The 20,833-nt window shown below is 40.3% G+C and overlaps 1 protein-coding gene across 2 annotated transcripts; it reads right to left on the reverse strand.

Moving 5' to 3' along the window:
- Window positions 1–1,709: 1,709 nt before the first annotated feature.
- On the reverse strand, window positions 1,710–12,824 carry bbc3 (BCL2 binding component 3). Of its 2 annotated transcripts, none has more exons than XM_078247013.1 (4): window positions 12,515–12,824; window positions 10,657–11,068; window positions 5,430–5,635; window positions 1,710–2,576 (listed from the first exon to the last, which is right to left on the reverse strand). In XM_078247013.1, exons 2-4 carry the CDS (start codon window positions 11,054–11,056, stop codon window positions 2,481–2,483), a joined length of 702 nt encoding a protein of 233 aa, XP_078103139.1. In that variant the 5' UTR covers window positions 11,057–11,068; window positions 12,515–12,824; the 3' UTR covers window positions 1,710–2,480. The 2 variants fall into 2 exon arrangements, with proteins under 2 accessions (XP_078103139.1, XP_078103140.1); XM_078247014.1 differs by having other exon boundaries at window positions 10,657–11,093.
- Between the last annotated feature and the right edge of the window lie 8,009 nt (window positions 12,825–20,833).

Below are 20,833 nucleotides of genomic sequence, written 5' to 3' on the forward strand. Positions count from 1 at the left end.
GTCTACTGCTGCTAGCGTGGTTTGTTCTCTGTAAGCGTCATGTTAGCTGAACATCTGCAGGTATTATTAGGACTTTATACATAAAAAAGCCCTGCTACAAACATATAAAACAGTGTGGCTTAGGCCAAGTGAGAGTGGGAAAATAAAACAGCCAATCCCTGTTGAATTTTTTAGGCATTTTAAGTGGAATAGATCAGTAAGTGTCCACGTTTCAGTCAAATATTTCCTGAAATAAAATTGAAATGCAATGTGAAAATGTCACTTTAATCCAAAGTATGTCACAGTACATGAATGTATATTTTTAGCGTGTTCATCACCAGTAGCAAACAGTTTGGAATTCAATTTACATCAGAAATACCCGGTTGATTTTCAATGACCGGGACTTTCAGTTCAGTTAGTTTAGAGTATTGCTAACAGTCAGATTTTTTTCTTCTTTGTGCTTTAAAGAGTATAATAAAGGGGGAATTTTGGTACTTTTGCATCCGATATACACATGGAAAGCCAATACATCATTTTTGGTAATACACTTACATCTTGTTTCCCAAAAACAAGATGTGAGTGAGGCCAGAAAAGTTGTAAATAATATTATGAGCATTGCTTTAAAACATAGTACCGTTTTAAATGATAGATTTTTTTTTTATGATAAAAAACAAAAGGTTCCAATTCCTAGGCTGACATTTTCATTTTGTTTTGTTTGTTCTGCTTTTCAAAGTGATGTATCCACTTTCAATGTGTATTTTAACAGCTTTAGCTCCCATTTTGTTTTTATCAAATCTGTTTTAACAGTTGCAAATCAAGTACAGCTTAAGTCATAGTTTTGATCAGGAATGTAAGACAAAAATAAATAATACATTAACGTAAAAAAAATGAAAACAAGCTACAGATTCAGGCTACATTCCAAAAATAAATATTGCTCTTAATATTAGCAATTAAACATATTCTCCTAATACAGTGAAAATAATCGAAAGGGTCATTTTTTTTTTTACAAACATCATCAAATACTTTTCAACAATCAGAAAAATCCGAATTATATATTTTTCTTTAACTCATCGAATACCATCTCAAATCCACTGGATTTAAATTCAAACCCGCTCTACTGTCGCCAATGGCCGCTCAGAAAAACAAAAAAAAGATCTCAGTGAACTCTCTCGCTTTCGTAAGTACTTTTAAAGTCCATCGAAAAAAAATGGAATTACCGGTAGTTAAGATTCATCTTCCAAAAGAATATTTACAAGCAGTCAAGTAACTCTAAACACTGTCGACACAGGCGGGCGGGCGAGATGCTACCAGCTCCCAACACTGGCAGAACGAACGGGGGAATGTACATTGGCAAAATGTGTAGCGGAGATTAAGCTATTTCTGTCCTTAAATGACCTTAAACCATGCGGACGCTAGAGCATTTGCTAATGCAAATGCCACTTGCAAACAAAGCACTTGAAGTGTGTTTGTGTGTGGGGCTGATTGTCCTAGTTTTGGAGATTAGGACTCAACAGAGCACTGAGCAGAAAGGCACGTTGTATGATGAAATGAAGGAGTCTCAGATTGGGAGAGAGGTTCCCTCTGTGGAATAACACCAGACTTTTTTTTTGTCCCCTGCGATGCAAACACACAGACTCCAGTTTCACAGTTTATAAGAATTAAAGGGGCAAAATAAAGACACGACAGTAATACGCACACGTCAGATGAGGGTCAAATCAAAATCAAGTCTGTTTTGCATCATCAAAGGGAAGAATTAAAGAGATATCATCTATTTCAAAAATTGCCTCCAGAAAAATGGTGGCTGATATTAAAGCTAAATGAAAAAGCTCCACAAGATAACGAAGACCTTCACTTCCAAAACAGGTCACTTACAATCAGACTCATCTGTGGTTTTGAAAGCCCAATTTTGAAATATCTGTAGGCGATTTTCCAAAATGGATGAAAGCTTTTTTTGCACTGATATCTAAGTATACACGACCTGTTCGTTTGACCCACGTCAGCCATGTACACACACACACACACACACACACACACACACACACACACACACACACACACTGACTGAGAGATGAGCCCCGAGACAAAGACAGCGAAAGCAAGTGGTTTTTACAAAATATACAGGTAGGAAAGTGACCGTCGGTCCGTCAGCTGCAGTCTGTACCAGCAGACTGACTGACGGACGGACTTTCAGGCAGACAGACAGACAGGCAGACAGACAGGCAGGCAGGGTCCAGTTTCCACAGGTAGCTCCCCGATCCAGCCCACAGGCGGCGCCAACACCTCCAGATGCTGATCTCGTCCTCACTAAATTCTTTGTTCCAGAAAAAACGTTTTGGATTTTCAGGCCGCGTAAATCCTCCGGGTTCAAACAGATGACAGTGCAGCAACCAGTCGGGGTTGTTCCGTTCACTAGCCACAGTCCGATGGTCCGTGGCCAAGTCCTGAATGTATAAAGTCGGCATGGTACCCGGTGCGCGCAGGTGAGGCGGCTCTCTGTCTCTCTAAGTGAGCCTGTAGAGAGTGCTGAGAGTCTGGGTGATGAAGTTGAGGAGTCCTCGGCAAGCGTCTCTCCAGTCCTGCCAGTGCGGGGCGGCGTGCTGTGAGAGAGAAAGACAAAAAGAGATGTTAGTCCATAGTCTCGTTGTCATTCTACTACAGGGGGAAAAAATGCTCTGGCTTGTTTCTATTTATTTAAACCAATCAGTGCCATTGGCCGCATATTTTGTGCTGCACAAACAACAATAACAACCTCCAGGCTAGCAGCTTACACGCTGCACGTTTGGCGAAGATTTGGTCCAAGACCAAGACAGGCCTGCTTGGTTCTTTCGGTGAATAGTTGTAAAGATAAACAAAGAATATATAATATATATTTTGTGGGGATTTAGCCATTTTAATGCCAGGGCTCGCCTCCCCACGTGCAAATGTTCTACCAAAACAAGTTCCCTCCCGACACTAGTTTGCAGGGGCACCGTCGCTGCATCCAGGGCTTAGCCCCGCCCAAGACGATCGTTTTATACGGTTTACATCTGGTGAGTCAGACTAGTCCGAATAAAACATGTTGGATTATTCAATAGCTGACCTTTTTAGGCGAGCCAAGATGCTAAATAATGTGCATTTATTAACACGGCCCACAAACAGCTCATAAAACATAATGGACTTAATCACATAATTGCAACTTCATGCAAGTCAATGTTGATCCCTTTTGTCCCTGTTGGCATGTGAAGCAGCAGCTAGGAGAAACAGTTCAAGATCCATTTTCCAAAAGTGAACTTGGATAGCTACCAAGAGGTTGGATCCTTAAAGTGTTTAAATAAGTTTGACTGTTATTATTCTCAAAGTGCATCAGATGATAACTTGCAGCTGTCTGAGCTGCTGCAGCATTTCTGAACACACGTGCCAACTGTTTAAAAAAAATTATTATTTGAAAACAAGATCATGACTACCTGGCTGGAAAGGAAAAAATCCTTGAAGCTGATTTTTCGCTTTCTCGCAAAGATGGAGGAAAACTTCTACTAACATTTTTAGGGGTGAGGAGTGAAAAGGAGAAGGATGTAGTGGTAGAGAAAGAGAGAAACAAGCTTGAACAAGATGATAAACAAGTGTGTATCTGTGTTAAAGATGCTACTCTAATCTGCCTGAACCTTGTGCCTGTGGTTATCCATCCATCCCTCATTCCTTTTGTTTCAAACTGCTTAAAAAAAAGTGTCTGACTGTGCTTTTTTGGCCCAGCTGGATTGTAAACAGCACACACGATTTCCCCAATTTCCCCTCGAGAAAAACATATCTGTCTGTCTGTCTTTGTCACACACGCACACACATTACCACAGTGTTGCAGATTCAGTGTGTGTGCAATCCATGTCTTATGGGTGAGTCAATACTAGGTGACGTCAGCTTTGTTTATGTGCATAAGGCGGGATGGCAAGGGAGAGCGAGAGCAGTGGGGAGGTGTGTGTGAGTGTGTGTGTGGTGGGGGAGGAGGTGAAGAGCTGCTGCCAACTCCTCACGCGATCTAGAGTACAGAGGGAGGGAGGAAGGGGTGAGATAAAGACATAACAATAAAAAGGAAACAGACAGCAGTGAAGACAAAAGCTCATTTATTCTGTGAGTATTGTTTGAATGTAGAAGTCATTCGTTGTTTATAGTTGTTTATGGACAACGTTTTCTTTTCACACTACTGTTTCTGACAAATTATTATACTAATAGGAAGTTATAAAATCCATATTGAGAATGATAAAGAGTGGAGCAAAAGTGACCAGGAAGGAAACAGTGTAAAATACAAAAGAGAGAGAAATGAGAGTGAAATTGGATGAGGGAGGACAGAAGGCAGAAAGGAATATAGAGGATACTATATGTAATAAAGTTTCCAAAAAAAGTATTCTAATTTCTGTCATTTTTGGTGGACAAAAGAAGAAGGAAAGAGAGGCAAAGAGGGAAAGGAGAGGAGGGAGGCAGAAAGACTCTTTAGTATGACTGTAATTTGTGAAATGACAGAAAAACAGGCTCATAGATGACATTGATTAACTCACAAACGCAAGTATTGATCTGTCTTCACTAATGCCTCACACACACACACACACACACACACACACACACACACACACACACACACACACACATGCTCATCTATGTGAGAACACACAACAGTGTGTGTGTGTGTGTGTGTGTGAGAGAGAGAGAGAGAGAGAGAGAGAGAGAGAGAGCGAAAGGGAGAGGAAGAATCAATGTGACTGCGCTGCATTTACAGACACAGAAAACACTGTACACAATACATCAGACATACACTCAAACAAACTGTAGGTTCACTGCAATGAGACTGAATGCTCAGGCGTTGTTTACAATTGGATAATTGGGGGGGCGGGGGGAGGGTTTCTCCACCAAGAACCATACAAAAGCACCACATTAAATCTTTACCAGAGATGTGCTCATAAGTTCCTTGGAAATAAGTCATTCAGCATGAAAAAAGAATAAAAATAAATAATCAGGACTAAAGAAATCTTAGTCGACTGGGACCAAAACAACCAACATCTCGTTCACAACTTTATCAAAGTCGTGAACATAGAAAAGTAAGTTGCCTTCTGTTACACTGATGACCATTTAAAATCTCATTTTCCACACGTACTTGTTTGTAAGTGAGGAAGCAGAAATAACATGACGGCTGATGACCGGTGACCGAGGTGAAATTATGAATTAACTGGATTTTTCGCCTCAAACAAAAGCTGTAAAAACACATTAAAAGTGAAACACAGCTAAACATGTACTGCTACTTTGAAAGATAAATATGCTCTGGACCAGACTGATTTGCAGAAAGGATCTTTCTTTATCATCATTAAATCCTTTTTTTTGTTAAGGTTCATGCCTCTTTGTTTCAGTGTTCATATTAACTCTTCTACATTGAATAACTTAACTTAGGTTTGTAACTAAACACATCAAAGCCCTGTCCCTCGTCTTACCGCTCTGAGGAGGACTGTGGCGTTAAATTCATCTCCAATGGCCCTCAGCTGGTTGGCCACTCTCCTGACCTCCAGGTCCTGCACTGCCTCTCCTCTGGGGGCTCTGTAATGTGGGGAAGCCCAGGATGGGTGCTCATTCTGGGGCAGCAGGTCTGGCAGAGGTCCCTGCCGACTGGAGGCCTCCTGGCGTTCCTCTCTGTACGATTCTGCAGCATAAAATGGCTAAATTAATTCAGAAAATAAGATACTAACAAAGAAAAAAGAAACTTGCATTTCTCCCCATTTTATTTTACCATTGTTTTCCCTTATGCTCTGGCTCTCTGGTTCTCTCTTGAGAAGACATTGTCAAATAAAAGATAAAACCTGAGCTGGGTGGAAAAGTCTGAAACCCTCTCCTCCACACTTCAGGTTTTCAGCTAAAAGGTAGACAGCGAGGAGTCCCAAACATTCACCAAAGTTCAGCAGAGATCAGTGCTGCTAAGAGTTGTTTTATTCAGTTTATGAAGCGAACAAGTTCACATCACACAGAACTAATACCCTTTGTGTCTCCCTCCTCAGGCTGCACCTGATCTTCTGTAGTGTGACTATTTCTTCCTGATCCAACTTTTCTTTGGCATTATATCATACTCATCACTCTCTCTGGTATCTTCTGCCCCTAGCATGGTATGAAGAGCATGGTTCTCTGCTATCTGCTACGAGTCAGAGGGAGGGGGGGATTCCCAGAGAGCAGTAGACTCTTGGGCTCAGCAGTGTATGCTGGAGTAAGATGCATTTATACTTCATGTAGTGAGGAATATACTGGTTATACAAAGAATGTGTGAGAATTAAAGTCTTTTTAAGGCCTAAAATTTTGATTTAGAGATAGATAACCGTAAAGGTTAAATACAGTATGTGTGTGTGTGTGTGTGTGTGTGTGTGCACATGCATGTTTTTACTTGCATAAAGTGGAAAGAGTAACTTTAAAGTTTAACATATTTGATGCAGAAAGAACAGTAAGTGAATCTTTGACCTTTAGATATTAAAAATATACCAAAGATTGTTACTGGGGGTTGTTTAGTTCTCTCTGGCCACACAATATTTCTTAAGGAGCCTGATGGGGTGACTTCATCCTCTTCATGGAACTTTGGAGAGTAATCTCTTAATCTGCTTAATAAGTCTGGTATTGAGAGGAACTGTGTGTACGTGTGTTGTTTGTTGTGTACAGACTTTTTTTCTTCTAAACAGATACCTGTACCTTCTGTCTGGTCACTTTAGCGTGACAAACAGGCCTGAAGCAATTACAGATATTGTGATTTTATGAGAGCTGGTGTGTTTTAAAAACATTTCTAAAAAGTATTCATTGTTTTTTCATTTATTTATGTGTACTCACTTTCTTATTTTTCTTGCTTAATATTGCTTCTTTAATCAGTTACACCCTATTTTATAATGTAGAAGTAGTGTAAGCATCATAACAACATAACTTATTTAACTAAACCACTTTTCGTTTTCGTCTTTCTGCATTTTTTCATTTATTTATCTTTCCTTTTTTTTTTTTTTTACAAAAAAAACACACATTTATAAGTACTTCCCAAATATTTAATGGCGCAGAATGTTATTTAATTTTTTTCCACTCACTCTTGTTATTTCTCTTGTTGGATTATCCATCCAACATTTAAAAGTGTTTCATTATATTGAATTCAATTTCAAAGTCTTTGGCATTGTGTACTTTTGACTACGACTTCTCTTTAAGATGATTAGATAACGTATGTTCCAACCTTTCTATGTCACTTGTTTCTGACTTTGTCCACAGCTTTCCTGTGAAATGATCCGTCTCCATCACGGAGCGGAGCTCCTGTGGCAACCACAACTATATAGTTGCCACAGAAACGGGCACCCCTGGCAACCACAGCATCTGCCTTGCTAGGAGGATTACAAATGATCCTTTAAAGATGCAGGTGACTAGACAGAGACGGAGAGAAAAGAGAGAGCGGTAGAAAGAAACAACAAACGGGAAAACCCTGGCTTGTTGCCAAGGTAACTCTAAGGCAGCGCTCTTGGAGACGTCTCTATGTGATTGGCTGACAGAGTAGGGGGTTCAGCTGTGATAGGGTGGAGGGAGAAAGGGGGCGAGGCTGGGGGTAAACCTGTCTGTTTGATAGGCTGACAGACTGACAAGGTGACAGAGAGATCTGTGACCAGTTAGAAATGGGAGGCAGGAGAGACTGGAGGGTGACCTGGTTGCCGGGTGGAGGGGCGGCATTAAAAATCAAAACAGACTAATCCAGATAAAAGCTTAATGGTGAGCTACAACTTTACTTATGTGTTACTTTACTAACAAACTGACTAATTAACTGACTAAACAAATAACCTAAAAACCAAAAATACCAGTGTAGAGCTGCAAAGATTAATCGATTAGTTGTCAACTATTTTTAATAATCGTTTTATCGGTTTGAGTCATTTTTTATGAAAAAAATTCTGATTGCAGCTTGTTAAATGTGAATATTTTCTAGTTTATTCTCTCCTCTGTGACATTTGAGGACGTCGTCTTGGGCTTTGGGAAACGCTGATCCATATTTTTCACCATGTTCTGACATTTTATAAACCAAACAACTAATCGATTAATCCAGAAAATAATCGACGGATTAATCAACAATGAAAATAACCGTTAGTTGCAGACCTATACAACCAACTAACTTAGTAATCGACAAGCAAACACACATGCAAGCAGGAACTATACACATGCATTACATTTATCATTGCTTGTCTGCCATTTTATTTCGTCTTGTTAAGCATATTGTAACTGTAGCTGCCCATAGACAGCCACCCCAGACAGCTGGGGGTTAGAGGCCTTGCTTAAGTGCACCTCGGCAGTGGCAAAGAGGTGAACTGGCACCTCTTCAGCTACCAGTCCACACTCTGTACTTGGTCCGTGCAGGGACGTGTACAGACTGAGCTACTGCCGCCCCAGATTATCTTGAAGAAAGTAACGTTGATTATCAACATTAAATTATTCAGTGCCTGATTAGTAAATGACAAATAAATGAACTAATTGGCTAATTACAGTATCAAACTGATTAATTGGGAGACTCGTGGATTATCCCAAGTATCTGACTAATTGATTAACTAGTAAGTAAGTAAGTACGTTTATTTATAAAGCACTTTTCACAGACAAAAATCACAAAGTGCTTCACAATAGAGTAAAATACAATAAATAAGACTGACTGATAAGTCTGACAAACTAAACCAGAAAGCTTAAATACCTGACTAAATAAATGGCTTACAAGTGAGCTGAGAAATCTGTAGCCTGACTGAATGGCCAATTATACCTCTTGTGGACTAACTAAGTATGACTGACTGACTGACTGACTTGACTTTGTGCTGTTTGGCTGAGGGCTCAGAGCAGGAGGAAAAGCAGCAGATTGTTTCTCTGCTGCAGTCAGACTGCAGAGGACAAGTCTGAACATGCCCGAGATGCACAGCTGACCTGCAGCTGAGAGAGGAGGAGGAGGAGGAGGAGGAGGAGGAGGAGGTGGAGTAACTTGTAGTTTTTTCATTGTTACAAATCTGTCACAACACAGTGGCTCAGTGCCAAATGTAAACCTGCTGCTGCCACCTGAATTTTACAGCCTTCAGATTCAACGGAACATGAAAAACTGGGATATGATTTCTTCCTGCAGCCAAAAGAAAATCACTCACTGTCAGAGATTGTGGCAGAATCACTGTAATGGCAAGAAACAAAACTTCTGAAGACATCAGTTCACAACTCATAGACATTTTTGTTACTATCCAGAGTGACAGATTTGGTTCCCTAAGTACTACATGAATAAATGACTTATTGATATAGCCTTCTTACACTTCAGACTTGTATCCCCTTATCAACCAACAAGAGCACTCAGGTCCTCCGATATTGGTATTTTAACTGTTCCTAAAGTAGCCGACAAAGCAAGCAGAGAAACTCCCTGGCAAGCTCTGTTGACACTTCAACTGAAGACCTACTGGCAGGCTGGCATTTAGTTAATGTAGTTCATTTTTAGATTTTTCTACTGCCATTTTTACTACTTTTCTTATGAACAGGGCCATACGGAATCTGCAGATGTGCAGATTTTAAACAACAACAAAAACTCAGAATGTTAACATATCTCCACAAAACAATCCGCTAAATTCTGCCCATTTTCATTCTGGATCACTGCTGAAAACTGTTAAAAAAAAAAAAAGATTCTGTTTGGGTCTGCTTCTGAACTTAATTATCTTATGTATGTTGTTGTGTTTTATTGTTACTGTAAGCTCCCCTCATCACACAGACAGATATACAGATATTGTACATTGTCTAGCAAACAAAACCGGTTTGAGCAGTTTTTATAGTCTGAATAGCTTCATGCAGCAGCACAGTGGTCTGCTGGTACAAGGCCAAAAGAGTGGTAACACATCCCTCCACCTGCCCCCATCAACACTGTCATGAAAACAGAGCCCCAGGCGCCGTACACACATGAACCGATACTCCCCTGCTAACTGATAACTTTTATGTTTATTTAAGGGTGAAGGTCTGAAAGGCAAATATGTGCTGTGTGGCTGAGTCACATCTTTTCCACCGTTTGGCCAGAACGTGCTTCCACTGCTTATCATCTGCGGTGTATTCCTACAGCAGATAACCTGCTGATAAATCAATGCTGGCTCTGTTGTTGCTCATTCTGGCAGGCTAAATCTTTACTGACGTGCTTGGTGTTACATTTGCCCCCTTTCCCTGTTTGTCAAAACAAAAGGAGAACTAACCCACATGGTTTTAATGACACCATGCTACAACTCACGTCTTTTTGGTAGGGCTAGTGATTTGATATTGATTAATAAAATCCCAGAATCAATCTTTTAATATATGCCTTTTCGCCATGGATGTGATGGATTAAACTTCCTTTTTGGGGGTCAATTCTTAATGTAAACATTAACCTGGCGGTGCATTATAAAACATATTTGAGGGTTGCTTCTTGCTTATACAATTTACAGCAAAAGTTCTCTGAGAATCTCTTTTATATCCAAGTTAAATTGGTATTGTAACTGAAAATTCCTATTTGATATTGAATCAAATCAGAAATGTCATCGAATCAGGACCTTTGAAATGGAATAGGTGATACCCAGACCCTACTTTTTACTATTAATGTAAGATTTTTATCCTGCTCTAAGCTTTGTTTTTATCATCCCACTTGTAAACTCATGTTGTGTTTCCTTTAATTATAGGTATATACCATTATCTTACCTGACTGCTCTCCTGAGAAGGCACTGGGTGCAACTGCGCCTCCGCTCCTCCCTTCCCTCCGATTGCAGAGTGGCGAGCGTGGAGGCGCTGGTGATGGCGATAACGCAGGTAATTGCTGGTGAGTCTGGGGCTCGCCCCGGCCCTCTGGGCGGGGATAAGCCAGTGGGTAAGACAGGTAGAGAGCCTGCAAAGGGTGCAAATGGTGGTGGTTATGGTAGAGGTGTCTGGAAGCGGTGCCAGTCCCAGAGCCGGTGGAGATGCTGGTAGTGGTGAGCAGGCCGGGCCAGTTGTAGAAAGGGCGAGGCAGCTCCATGCGGCAGGTGTTGTGGCTAGGAAGAGGGCCGTTTCCTCCGCTTCCCCCAGTTTCCCCGACATTCTCGATGGTCTCTGCACGGGCCATCTCAGTAGTAGTCTAAATCACACACACAGACATGCACCTATGTGAATACAACATATGCTACAATAAAATCCAATAATAATAATATTGCTAATAAACATTTAAAAACACTAGCAAGCAAATTGTATGTTTACTCAACAACAAATTGGCCAAAGATTGGAATGGTAAAAAATAATAAGTGCTGTAACGGCCGTTGCGCCCTATATTGACTGTTCTGCGCTGAAGGAGTGCAAAGGCTCATAGGACTGTGTTCTGAACTGTTCCTGTCCTAGTTGAAGTGTGTTTTAAGGATGTTCTGTTAATGTTCTGGGTGTGCATTTATATTATCTAGGTTTTAGTGTTGTGGTTGATTTAGTGTTCATGTTTATCTACATTTGTTGTTGTTACCATGACTGAGACCCGGGTGGGGATTGATGCCCTCTGGGCAGTGAGTGTGTGTTCAATGTCAATTAAATAGCTTAAAAATCGGTAACTCTGGCTCCTGAGTGAATCTTTCCACGCAGCACGCCACAGAAATGCTAAAGAACTAATCAATAATAAATAAAAAAGTAACTAAAAAAACATCAATAATTAAATAAATTAAAAGTTTACTCGACAACAAATTGGCCACAGTAGAAAATTCAAGTATTTTACGGCATAAAATACATAAACTCAGTTTACTTTTAGCACAATTGTTTTCCTTTCTGCACCAGTTTGACCCACCAACTTATTATTCTTCTGCCGGACGCTAGGGGGCGGCGGGTCCCATTCATGAGATCACGAGACTTGTTTGTAAACAGATCCGTGCCACCCGAGCACGAGGAAGCGCGCGCACACACAGACACACTGAGAGGCGAGCCACGCGGGTCTCTCTCTGCGTTTTAACAGCAACTAATGATATAATGATATAAAGATACATATCGTTCAAAGCACAAAACAGCGTGAATAAATCCTCGACGTAACGTTTCGTAGGCTACGTAGCCCAATGTTATTTTGAAATAACAATGTTTTTTTGCCACAAAAGGTCAGCATTTAAAAAATAACGTCCGAATAAAAATTTGAAAATGGGTAAAGAGATAAAATAACCGAAGTTTAATCGATAAAAGCAATATCTAATAACCATTAGGCTATATTTATAGGCCTATCAATTTTTTTATTCTTTTTTTCTTCCGCTGATGATCGGTTCTGATCAAGTCCGGACTTGTCTCAAAGATTTAAATAAACAACACGAAAGAGTCGAAGAAAGATCACTGACAAGAAAAACAAAAGTGGTCCAGTCGAAGCTATGGTCAATATTGTAGATCTGTTATTAAAAAGCCACACTAGCAAATCATTTTAGAGTAGAAATGTACCGCGTGACATTCATTCAGCCAAGCTTTTTTCCCCTCACAGCTGGACAGATGATGCAACTTCGAGCTGTCAAATTCTGAACTAACTTCAGCAGCAATAAAATAGATTAATATCATCTACAGATAGACTTACTTGGTCTATCTGACGCTCCGTGGTGAGGCTGTCTGCAGGTCAGAAACTGGCCGTAACAGGTGGACATCAGAGGGGATAAAATGTGCCTAAACAACCGGCGAAGGATCACAAGATGTAAAAGTCCACTCCGGTGAAAATGTGTCATTCCATTTCAAGTTTGCAGGTTTGGATTGTTTCAGTTAATATTCAGTTTGTTTTTCTGTTAGATTAAGCCATCAAAACAAAAATACCGACGAGATATACTGAATCACGGAGCAGCTTCTAATCGGTGCTCTTCTCTGTCTGGGCTGTTGTCAGTCTGAGCGGTTTTCTTCTGCTGACTGTCAAAACAAGAACCGACTTCCGGTAGGACTTTTCAGAATAAAGCGCACGTCAACCTTTACTGAACCCAGTGGGAGAAAAAAAGTGTTTCTTCAGATTGTATTCAGATTCATTTTAATTGTCATAGTTCCATGTGTACTACATACATAAAGAAAAATAAAAAAACGTACAGCTGATGTACAGTGTGTTAAAGTGCTGTAGTATGTTAAAAAGTTGAAAGGTTAGCAGGGCAGTTGTGTTCAGTGGTGGAAAAGTAACTAAAGTAGTTAACATTTAGGATCTTATAGGCCTAAACATGCATGACGAATTATCTGAATGCTTCAGCACATGGTTGAATGAAAAATATATTTATTAAGACAGTCAAACAGTAATAATATTGTGTGTAAATCACTGTGAAATATGGGCACATTAAAGGTATGTTAACTGTGTATCATTTATACCAAAGATTTAAAAATGCCCAGACCATATGCACTTGTTTGTTTTAGAGTGAATATTTGCATTGTAGAAAGAAAACAAAAATAAATATAAACTATTAAAATGTCCAAAGCCAAATATGACATTCATAAACTAAACGTATTGTATATTGTATATTGTATATGTATTAATTTGCCATCATGCAACACTGCAATGTTTTTCAGTAACAGTTTAATTCTTCATTTGAGCTTCTTTCTGTACTCCCCAATAATGCACTTAAATTGTCTTTTCAAGTCCAGTTAACATGCTTTTATTTTGATGGGCAGTTGAGATGACTTCCTTCTCCTCCTCCTCGACAAGTGCTGACATGCTCCCCGACAGGATGCCGCTAGCTCACTTTCTCCACATCTCTTTCTTTCCTCTGTTGTTTTTATTTGCAACAATCTGTGACTTCCTGCAGCATTACAAATAAAACAAAGTTGTATTGCATATATATATATATATAATATCATATATATATATATATATATATGATATTATATATATATATATATATATATAATATATATATATATGATATTATATATATAATATTTATATATATATATATATAATATTTATATATATATATATATATATATATATATATATATATATATATATATATATATATATATATATATATATATATATATATATATATGATGCCAGTAGCTCAGTCAGTAGGGAGTTGGTTGGGAACCGGAGGGTTTCTGGTTCAAGTCCCCATACGGACCAAAGTATGGTGGTGGAGGTGCCAGTTCACCTCCTGGGCACTGCCAAGTTGCTCTTGAGCAAGGCACTGAACCCCCAACTGCTCGGGGCGCCTTTCCATAGGCAGCCCCCTCACTCTGACGTTTCCATTAGTGCATGTATAGGTACTGAGCATGTGTGTGTAATTCAGGCCTGTGTGTAATGTGTGTAATAACAACAGAGTGAAAACATTGTAATTTCCCCTTGCAGGATTAATAAAGTATAAATTATTATTATTATTATTAACTCTCTTCTAGTTGTATGTTTCCATGTTTCCATGTCTGTCTCTGGCTGTCAACTCAATCCAGCAAAACTGTATTGTCAAGAGACCATTTGTCAGGTAATGTTCCTCACATCCTGTATTTTCCCTCCTCTCCTCCCTCTTTAACTTTGTGTCTCTCAGGACGCAAGACATTTCCACATCATATGACTGGAATCAACTACCAGTTGCCTCTCCCCTTATTTTCCTTCTCAGTCAGCCATTAAGATGATCTGTTTATTATAATGAATTTGTTGCAAGTGTGAATACCATTAGACCATAAAATTACTTCTGACAATTGGGATTTAGTTTTGCATGTGGTTCATGCCAAGAAAGATAAACTTCTGATGGTTCGCTAGACTCTCATCATGGGACATGGTGTAAACAAGCCTTTGTAGGTTTAAAATGCCCAGGATTCCACATTAGTCTGCTATAGACACCTCTTGGATTAGTTTGCAAAATGTCTTCTTGTGTGCAATTTCAGCTCAACCTGCCATAACAAGTAACACAAACCTTACACTAGAATACTCTTAAAAGACTGAATAGATCTTTCTAGACAATATGTCATAATGTCACTGAGTTTTAAGTTACAGACTTTAAGATTTTGCAAAGACTTACGATAATATTAAACATGTTTGATTTTGTCGGAGTGTCAAGACAGGAAAAACAATGACTCGGACTGAGTTTTTTGACCACATTGCACCAAACGATTGAAAAGACTGGAGCGCACCGCAACTCTAGTGGAATCGCTTAAAAAAAAAATGCTGTCAAGAAAAGGCAAGCTGTGATGTGTAATTCCAACTGTGAATTGCGGCCTTGTGCAAACAGTGACTCAGTATTTACTCTTGACTAACTGTAATTAGAGTCCACATGCTCAATTTAAAACAATGTTTTTCTTAGCAGATGTTGTATGTCATTGCTAATATGTTTGATTTAGTTTCTTTGTAAATCTTGTGTTTTAGTTTGTTTGTTTTCCCTGAATGTCAGCATGTGCAACAGTGGACTGGTTCCAAGTATAGATCCGTTTCCACCTTCAGACAAAGACCAAACAGGGTCTGGCTAGTCCACACAGCATTCTGGGATGGGAGAAAAATGTGCTCTGGTTTATTGGCATTTCTTTAAACCAATCACAATTGTCATGGGTGGCGCTAAGCTCCGCACGGTGCCGCTGCAAAACAGCCTCGGGGAAGGAACTTGTGTTGTGGGAACGTGTACGTTCAAAAGTTATTTTAGTCGTGCAAGAGAAAACTCAGATTGGACAGATAGTCTAGCTAGCTATCTGGATTTACCCTGCAGAGATCTGAGGAGCAGTTAACCATAGTCCTCAGAAATCCACAGTTTAGAATTCCAACACAAAGAAAGCGGAAGGAAACGGCCATCGGAAATCGGAATTTCCTGCAGCACCGGAACAACCCCGAAAGTGGAACGTCGATTATATAGACTACTTCAGAGGTAACTATAATGGCTATATACAACCAGAGTTTCTCTGAAATGCAAACTGAGTCTTTACTCTTGAAGAATCCATAGAAATCCATTCAATGGCATGTGGTATAGATTTCCTAAACCCAAACATTAGATATTATAATCCGTGATTAGTGAATGTTTTGTTAACACTGGAACCCACTTATGTCAGATTGCTTAATCCAAATATGTAGTCAGCCACTGACACGTGGCACAGTTAATGAATACTTTACAGGCACATTTTAAAATACACATGCACTTGCATTTCTTTTGCTTATGTTTTAATCTCACTTTGACACGTAACAAACTGATGTTCAGGCTGTCGGCTGCAACAATTATATTAGACAACATTAAAGTTCCAATAATAACAGCAGCCTGATTGTTCAAGATTTAACACCCTTTTGTCTGAAAACTCTGCATAACATTAGCATCCCAAATTACTTCAGACACCCCCACTGTTTTGACCCCCGACCATCAGATCATTGTCTTCTGTTCACACCCCTCAGCTGCAGGGCATGAGACAGGTCCAGTTGCGGGGTCGGAGGCTGTTTAATCAGCTGGAAATGGCAGATTGTCTCAAGACCCCCCCACATATACACTTCCTCCAGCAGCAGATTGGTGCATATGTCCCTGTTTGGGGGGGTCGGGGGTCGGGGGAGTGTACAGGGGCGGGTCCCCGCTTAGGTACATGCCCAGGCGAACATCCTCTGCTAGTTTAGAGACAGACACACTTTGCATGACATGTGGTGAACAGTAAGCTTGTAGAGACAAGCTAATGAATGTTAACGGGAGTCAACACTGTCGCCATCAAAGATCCTGTTAGGGTGCTTTTGTTATATTGTTGCAGATTTTCTTTTATCATGAATATCATGGATTACTTATATAATAATAAGCTGTCAAAAGATTCTCAGGTCCAGAAATGTTATTCAAAAATAAGTCACTGGTGCTTACAAATGTATCGTCTGTCTCATTAATAGTTTCTTCTGTTGCGTTTTGTAATATCATTCTTTAAAATCTTTATTGTCAGTGGGTCACACCACATCCTTTACATGTCAGAGACACAAAATCTGTATTGATGGCAGCAATGACACACAAATCAAAACCTCCATTTGAAAAATGAACCCACAGTTTAGCCTCTTTAGAATAAATGTATTTAAATGTCCATGCCATTTTCTGCCTGTAGGGGTCTCTCTATCAAAACAATAACAAAAGATGCAGTTTGGTGACATCGTGAAGTAGTGAAGTAGCGTGGGATCGTGGAAGTAGTTGTCTTCACTACCACTGCTAGCTTGTTTTTCTTGTTGACACTGATGGAGGTGCAACAGGCTAAATGCCAAAGCAGGAAGCAACATCTCATCTGTAAACTGATCGTTCTTCATCATCTTTCTGTCATCTTTTTCTTATCAGTGTCATTAAATCGTTTTGGGAGCTCGGAGTTGCAAAGCACCATCTCCATAATGTTTTGGAAATTAGGCCAAAAATCAGCCTGCAGTTTGGACGTGTATTTATTGTGACACTTTTATTATCACACAAAAGTGTTTTGAAGCACGTGTTAAGCATATGTGTCATTCATGTCATTGTTTGTTTTTTATACTGACGCCTTCTCTTCCCACCCATTAAGATGTTCATATTGAGCTCAAATTGTATTAATTACTGTATCTTAATCAGATTTTTTTTATTCTTAAGGCGTTTTGGATCTTTATTTATTTGTATCCGTGGAACAAGTGCAGGCTAAAGGGTCAGCCATACATCAGCACCCAAAAAACCTGCTGATGCCAATGACTGATGCCATCTGAGGTGATGTCATCTGCCAGGTTTTCAGTTCCAATCTGCATCAACATTGCTTTCTGCCCTGCAATGTGTGTGTGTGTGTGTGTGTGTGTGTGTGTGTGTGTGTGTGTGTAACTTGAGTGCAGCTATGCAACTAGAGAGACATGACAGCACCAGATAAGGTGTACACGCAGCTCTCTGACCCTGCCTCTGTGTTCACTACACACACACACACACACACACACACACACACACACACACACACACACACACACACACACACACACTCTCCTCTCTCTGACAGCTGTGATAAGCATGTAAATGAGATCTGTCGCCTTGTGTCTCACTTTAGCAGTAGAACCAGGTCGCTCCTTCCTCCCTCCAGTCAAAACACCCTGAACGGTCACTGAACTCCTCCTTCTTCATGTTGGTCTCCATGTCGACCAGCAACACTGAACACAACAACTGTGTATACTACACAGGAACAACACAAAGTTAAGGTGGAATTTAGAACTCAGGTGCCGACACAGAACACAGAGCCAGGAGTGTGAAAAAAATAACAATTCTTTTGTGTGCAAAGATAGCTGGGTCAGGTAGAGGGACAGACGGGGAGGGATCTGGCAGAGTCTAGTGGTTCAGCACATGCTAAAGCCCTGTAATACAATCGTCACTCAGATCATCAGACGGTCGCTGGGGTCTATTGCACCTAGATGTATATCTGAAACTCGCCGACACTTCTGGTCTCAGAAATAACGGAGCAACACCACATTTATAAGGTCTTGGGTTTTCTGGTTCTGCTTCAGTGTTTCTAATATTTTAGAAGAAGGCGAACAATCATCAGCTGACAGACAGCGAGTGAAGGAGAGAGAGATGATGATGATGATGTCACACAGACGACCAGCGATGTGTGCTCAGAACAGCTTATGGATCTGAAAGTTATCATCCCTTAAGTCATATATAAGTAAATTGTGTGTAAGATTGAAATTGCAGGCTAGTAAATGCTCTGTTTTTGGTTCTAGCAATGATTGGTGAGTCTGTGTTTGGGGTCGGATGGCGTTCTCACCTGAAGTGAACTGAACTCTAGTTCACTTGGAAGCGAACCGAGACTCCCGTTTTTAAGCGGCCCAGAGTTTGTTTGTTTGATCCACACCAGAGTTCAGATGAGCTTTCACATCAGCCCAGACAAATCGGATTATTGGACCAAATGCACCAGGGTTCGTTTTAAACGGACCAAACGAGGTAGGTGTGAAAGCAACCTTAAACAGGTTTCATGCTTCTTGCATTCAGTGCGGCAGGGGGGCTGCGGACGGTGCAAAAGTCTTGTGAGAAAATTTACAAGGAGAAGGTGGAGGAGCAGATCTATACTCTTTACTACACCAGTCTATATTCTTGACGTTCCACTTCCGGGATTGCTCCGGTGCCGCAGGAAAGAAGTTTCCTTCTACTTTCTTTGTGTTGGAATTTTAACTTCCGGTGGATATCTGAGGACTATGGTTAACTGCTCCTCAGATGTCTGCAGGGTAAATCCAGACAGCTAGCTAGACTATCTGTCCAATCGAAGTTTTATCTCGCACGACTATTTTACACCGGCTCCGTGCGGAACTTAGCGCCGCCCATGACGATTGTGATTGGTTAAAAAAATGCCATAAGAAGTTTTTCTCCCATCCCGGAATGCTATGTGGACTAGCCCAGACCCTTCTCCGCTCCGCGGCGTGTGGATGGTCTGGCAAAGCGAGACTAAGGAGCAGAAAACCCAACTCCAGTTAAGTCAAGATGAAATTAAGAACCTTACCCTAAATAAGGCTGAGTTGATGGAAACATTTGAGGGTTTGGGAAAAAGACCAATTCAAACCGAGTCAGAACTCCGACAGCAGAAATGTGACAGTGAGACAAACGCCAGGAAAACTGTAAAAGAACTGATAGTGAATTATGAGTCTGATATATCAAGAATTCAAGCAGACCATGACAAGAGGCTGCGGAGGAGAAGGCGATGTGCCAACAACAAACAGACAAGCTAAGGATCGTTAAAGAGCAGGAAGAAAAACAAGCTGCCGAGTTGGAAGAACTTAGAGCTACACTGCCCTGAGTTGAGACGGAGTACAAAGAGGTAGTGGGGAATTTATGGAAACAGCTACGAGAAAGAGACAAACTCATTGCTAGAGAAAATAGAATAAAAAATGATATGCGAATGAAATAATTAATTAAGTGCAAAGAACTGGAGATGAACATTGAAAAGCTGAAGAAGACAATTAAAGCAATACTATGTAACTTTGGTTGTCTCATTGGAACTACAGCTGCAGCTAAAAGTTACATAGTGTTGCTTTAATGGTCTGAAGAATAAGGAAGGAATCTTACCGAAAAGGTTTCTGCATTGGAGAATATGGTCCAAGACAGACAAAATATAATTGAAAAAAAAAATATGGAGATGTCTCGTTTAATGAAGGACAATAAACAATTACAACATGACTGGGCTAAAGAAAGGACAACAACGCTGTTCTACTTGTTAAATTAAACGAAGTGAAGGACAACCTCAATGATGTCGAGAACGACACAGTCTGAGCTCAAAGAAACAAAAGATGAGCTGGACAAGGCCATCCGAGAGAATAGTGACCTGATTGAAACCATCACACGTCTAAAATACAAAGTGAGGGCCTATGAGCCAGACCTGATTAAGGAGAGAGATAAGAACAGAAACATGATCACCTATATGATGTGTTACAAAGCCGATCTGGAGGCATGCATGGATTATACCTCTGACCCCAAGAAATATATATGGACGTAAATGTACACGTAAATTCATGAATGTCATGAGACGCTACATAGACAATGATACCAAGGTGCAGATGGATGAAAACACTAAGACTGGGCTTAGAAAAACGATAGCTGATGAAGACCAAATGATCAGTAGTTACAAAGGGTGCTACCAGAATGCCTCCAGGGCGCAAAAACACTGTGAAGATTTGAGTTTTAGGAGAGCAGTGAAAAGCCACCAGGACCAAAGTTCCTTGATCAGACTGATAAACAACACGTTGATAGAGCTGCAAAAGTTAAAAGCCGAACTCAAAGACACAAAGCAGCTTCTTGAAAAGGCAAAAAAGCAGTCACTGCGAAAGGTAAAATCATGGATAAATAAAAAAGTCCTGCAAAAATCCAAGGTTGTCTCAAAGAACGCAGAGGAACCACCATCCCAGATGACAATATCGTGTCACATCTGTGCATCCCTGTGCAGATGACACAATATCATCATCCTCGCAGCCACACCCTTATTTGGAGGACGGTATCCTTCATGTGAAGCCGTTTGT

The sequence above is a fragment of the Sander vitreus genome, chromosome 3 (assembly GCF_031162955.1).
Source record: "Sander vitreus isolate 19-12246 chromosome 3, sanVit1, whole genome shotgun sequence".
In the NCBI taxonomy this organism is placed as follows: Eukaryota; Metazoa; Chordata; class Actinopteri; order Perciformes; family Percidae; genus Sander; species Sander vitreus.

Bases quoted from the DNA above. Each gene is read 5' to 3' on its own strand.
- bbc3 (XM_078247013.1), bottom strand. From the start codon at position 11,056: ATGGCCCGTGCAGAGACCATCGAGAATGTCGGGGAAACTGGGGGAAGC. The intron at 5,636-10,656 runs GTAAGATAATGG...TTTATGCTGCAG, and splicing joins CTTCTCAGGAGAGCAGTCAG to AATCGTACAGAGAGGAACGC. The intron at 2,577-5,429 runs GTAAGACGAGGG...TCTCTCTCACAG, and splicing joins CCACAGTCCTCCTCAGAGCG to CACGCCGCCCCGCACTGGCA.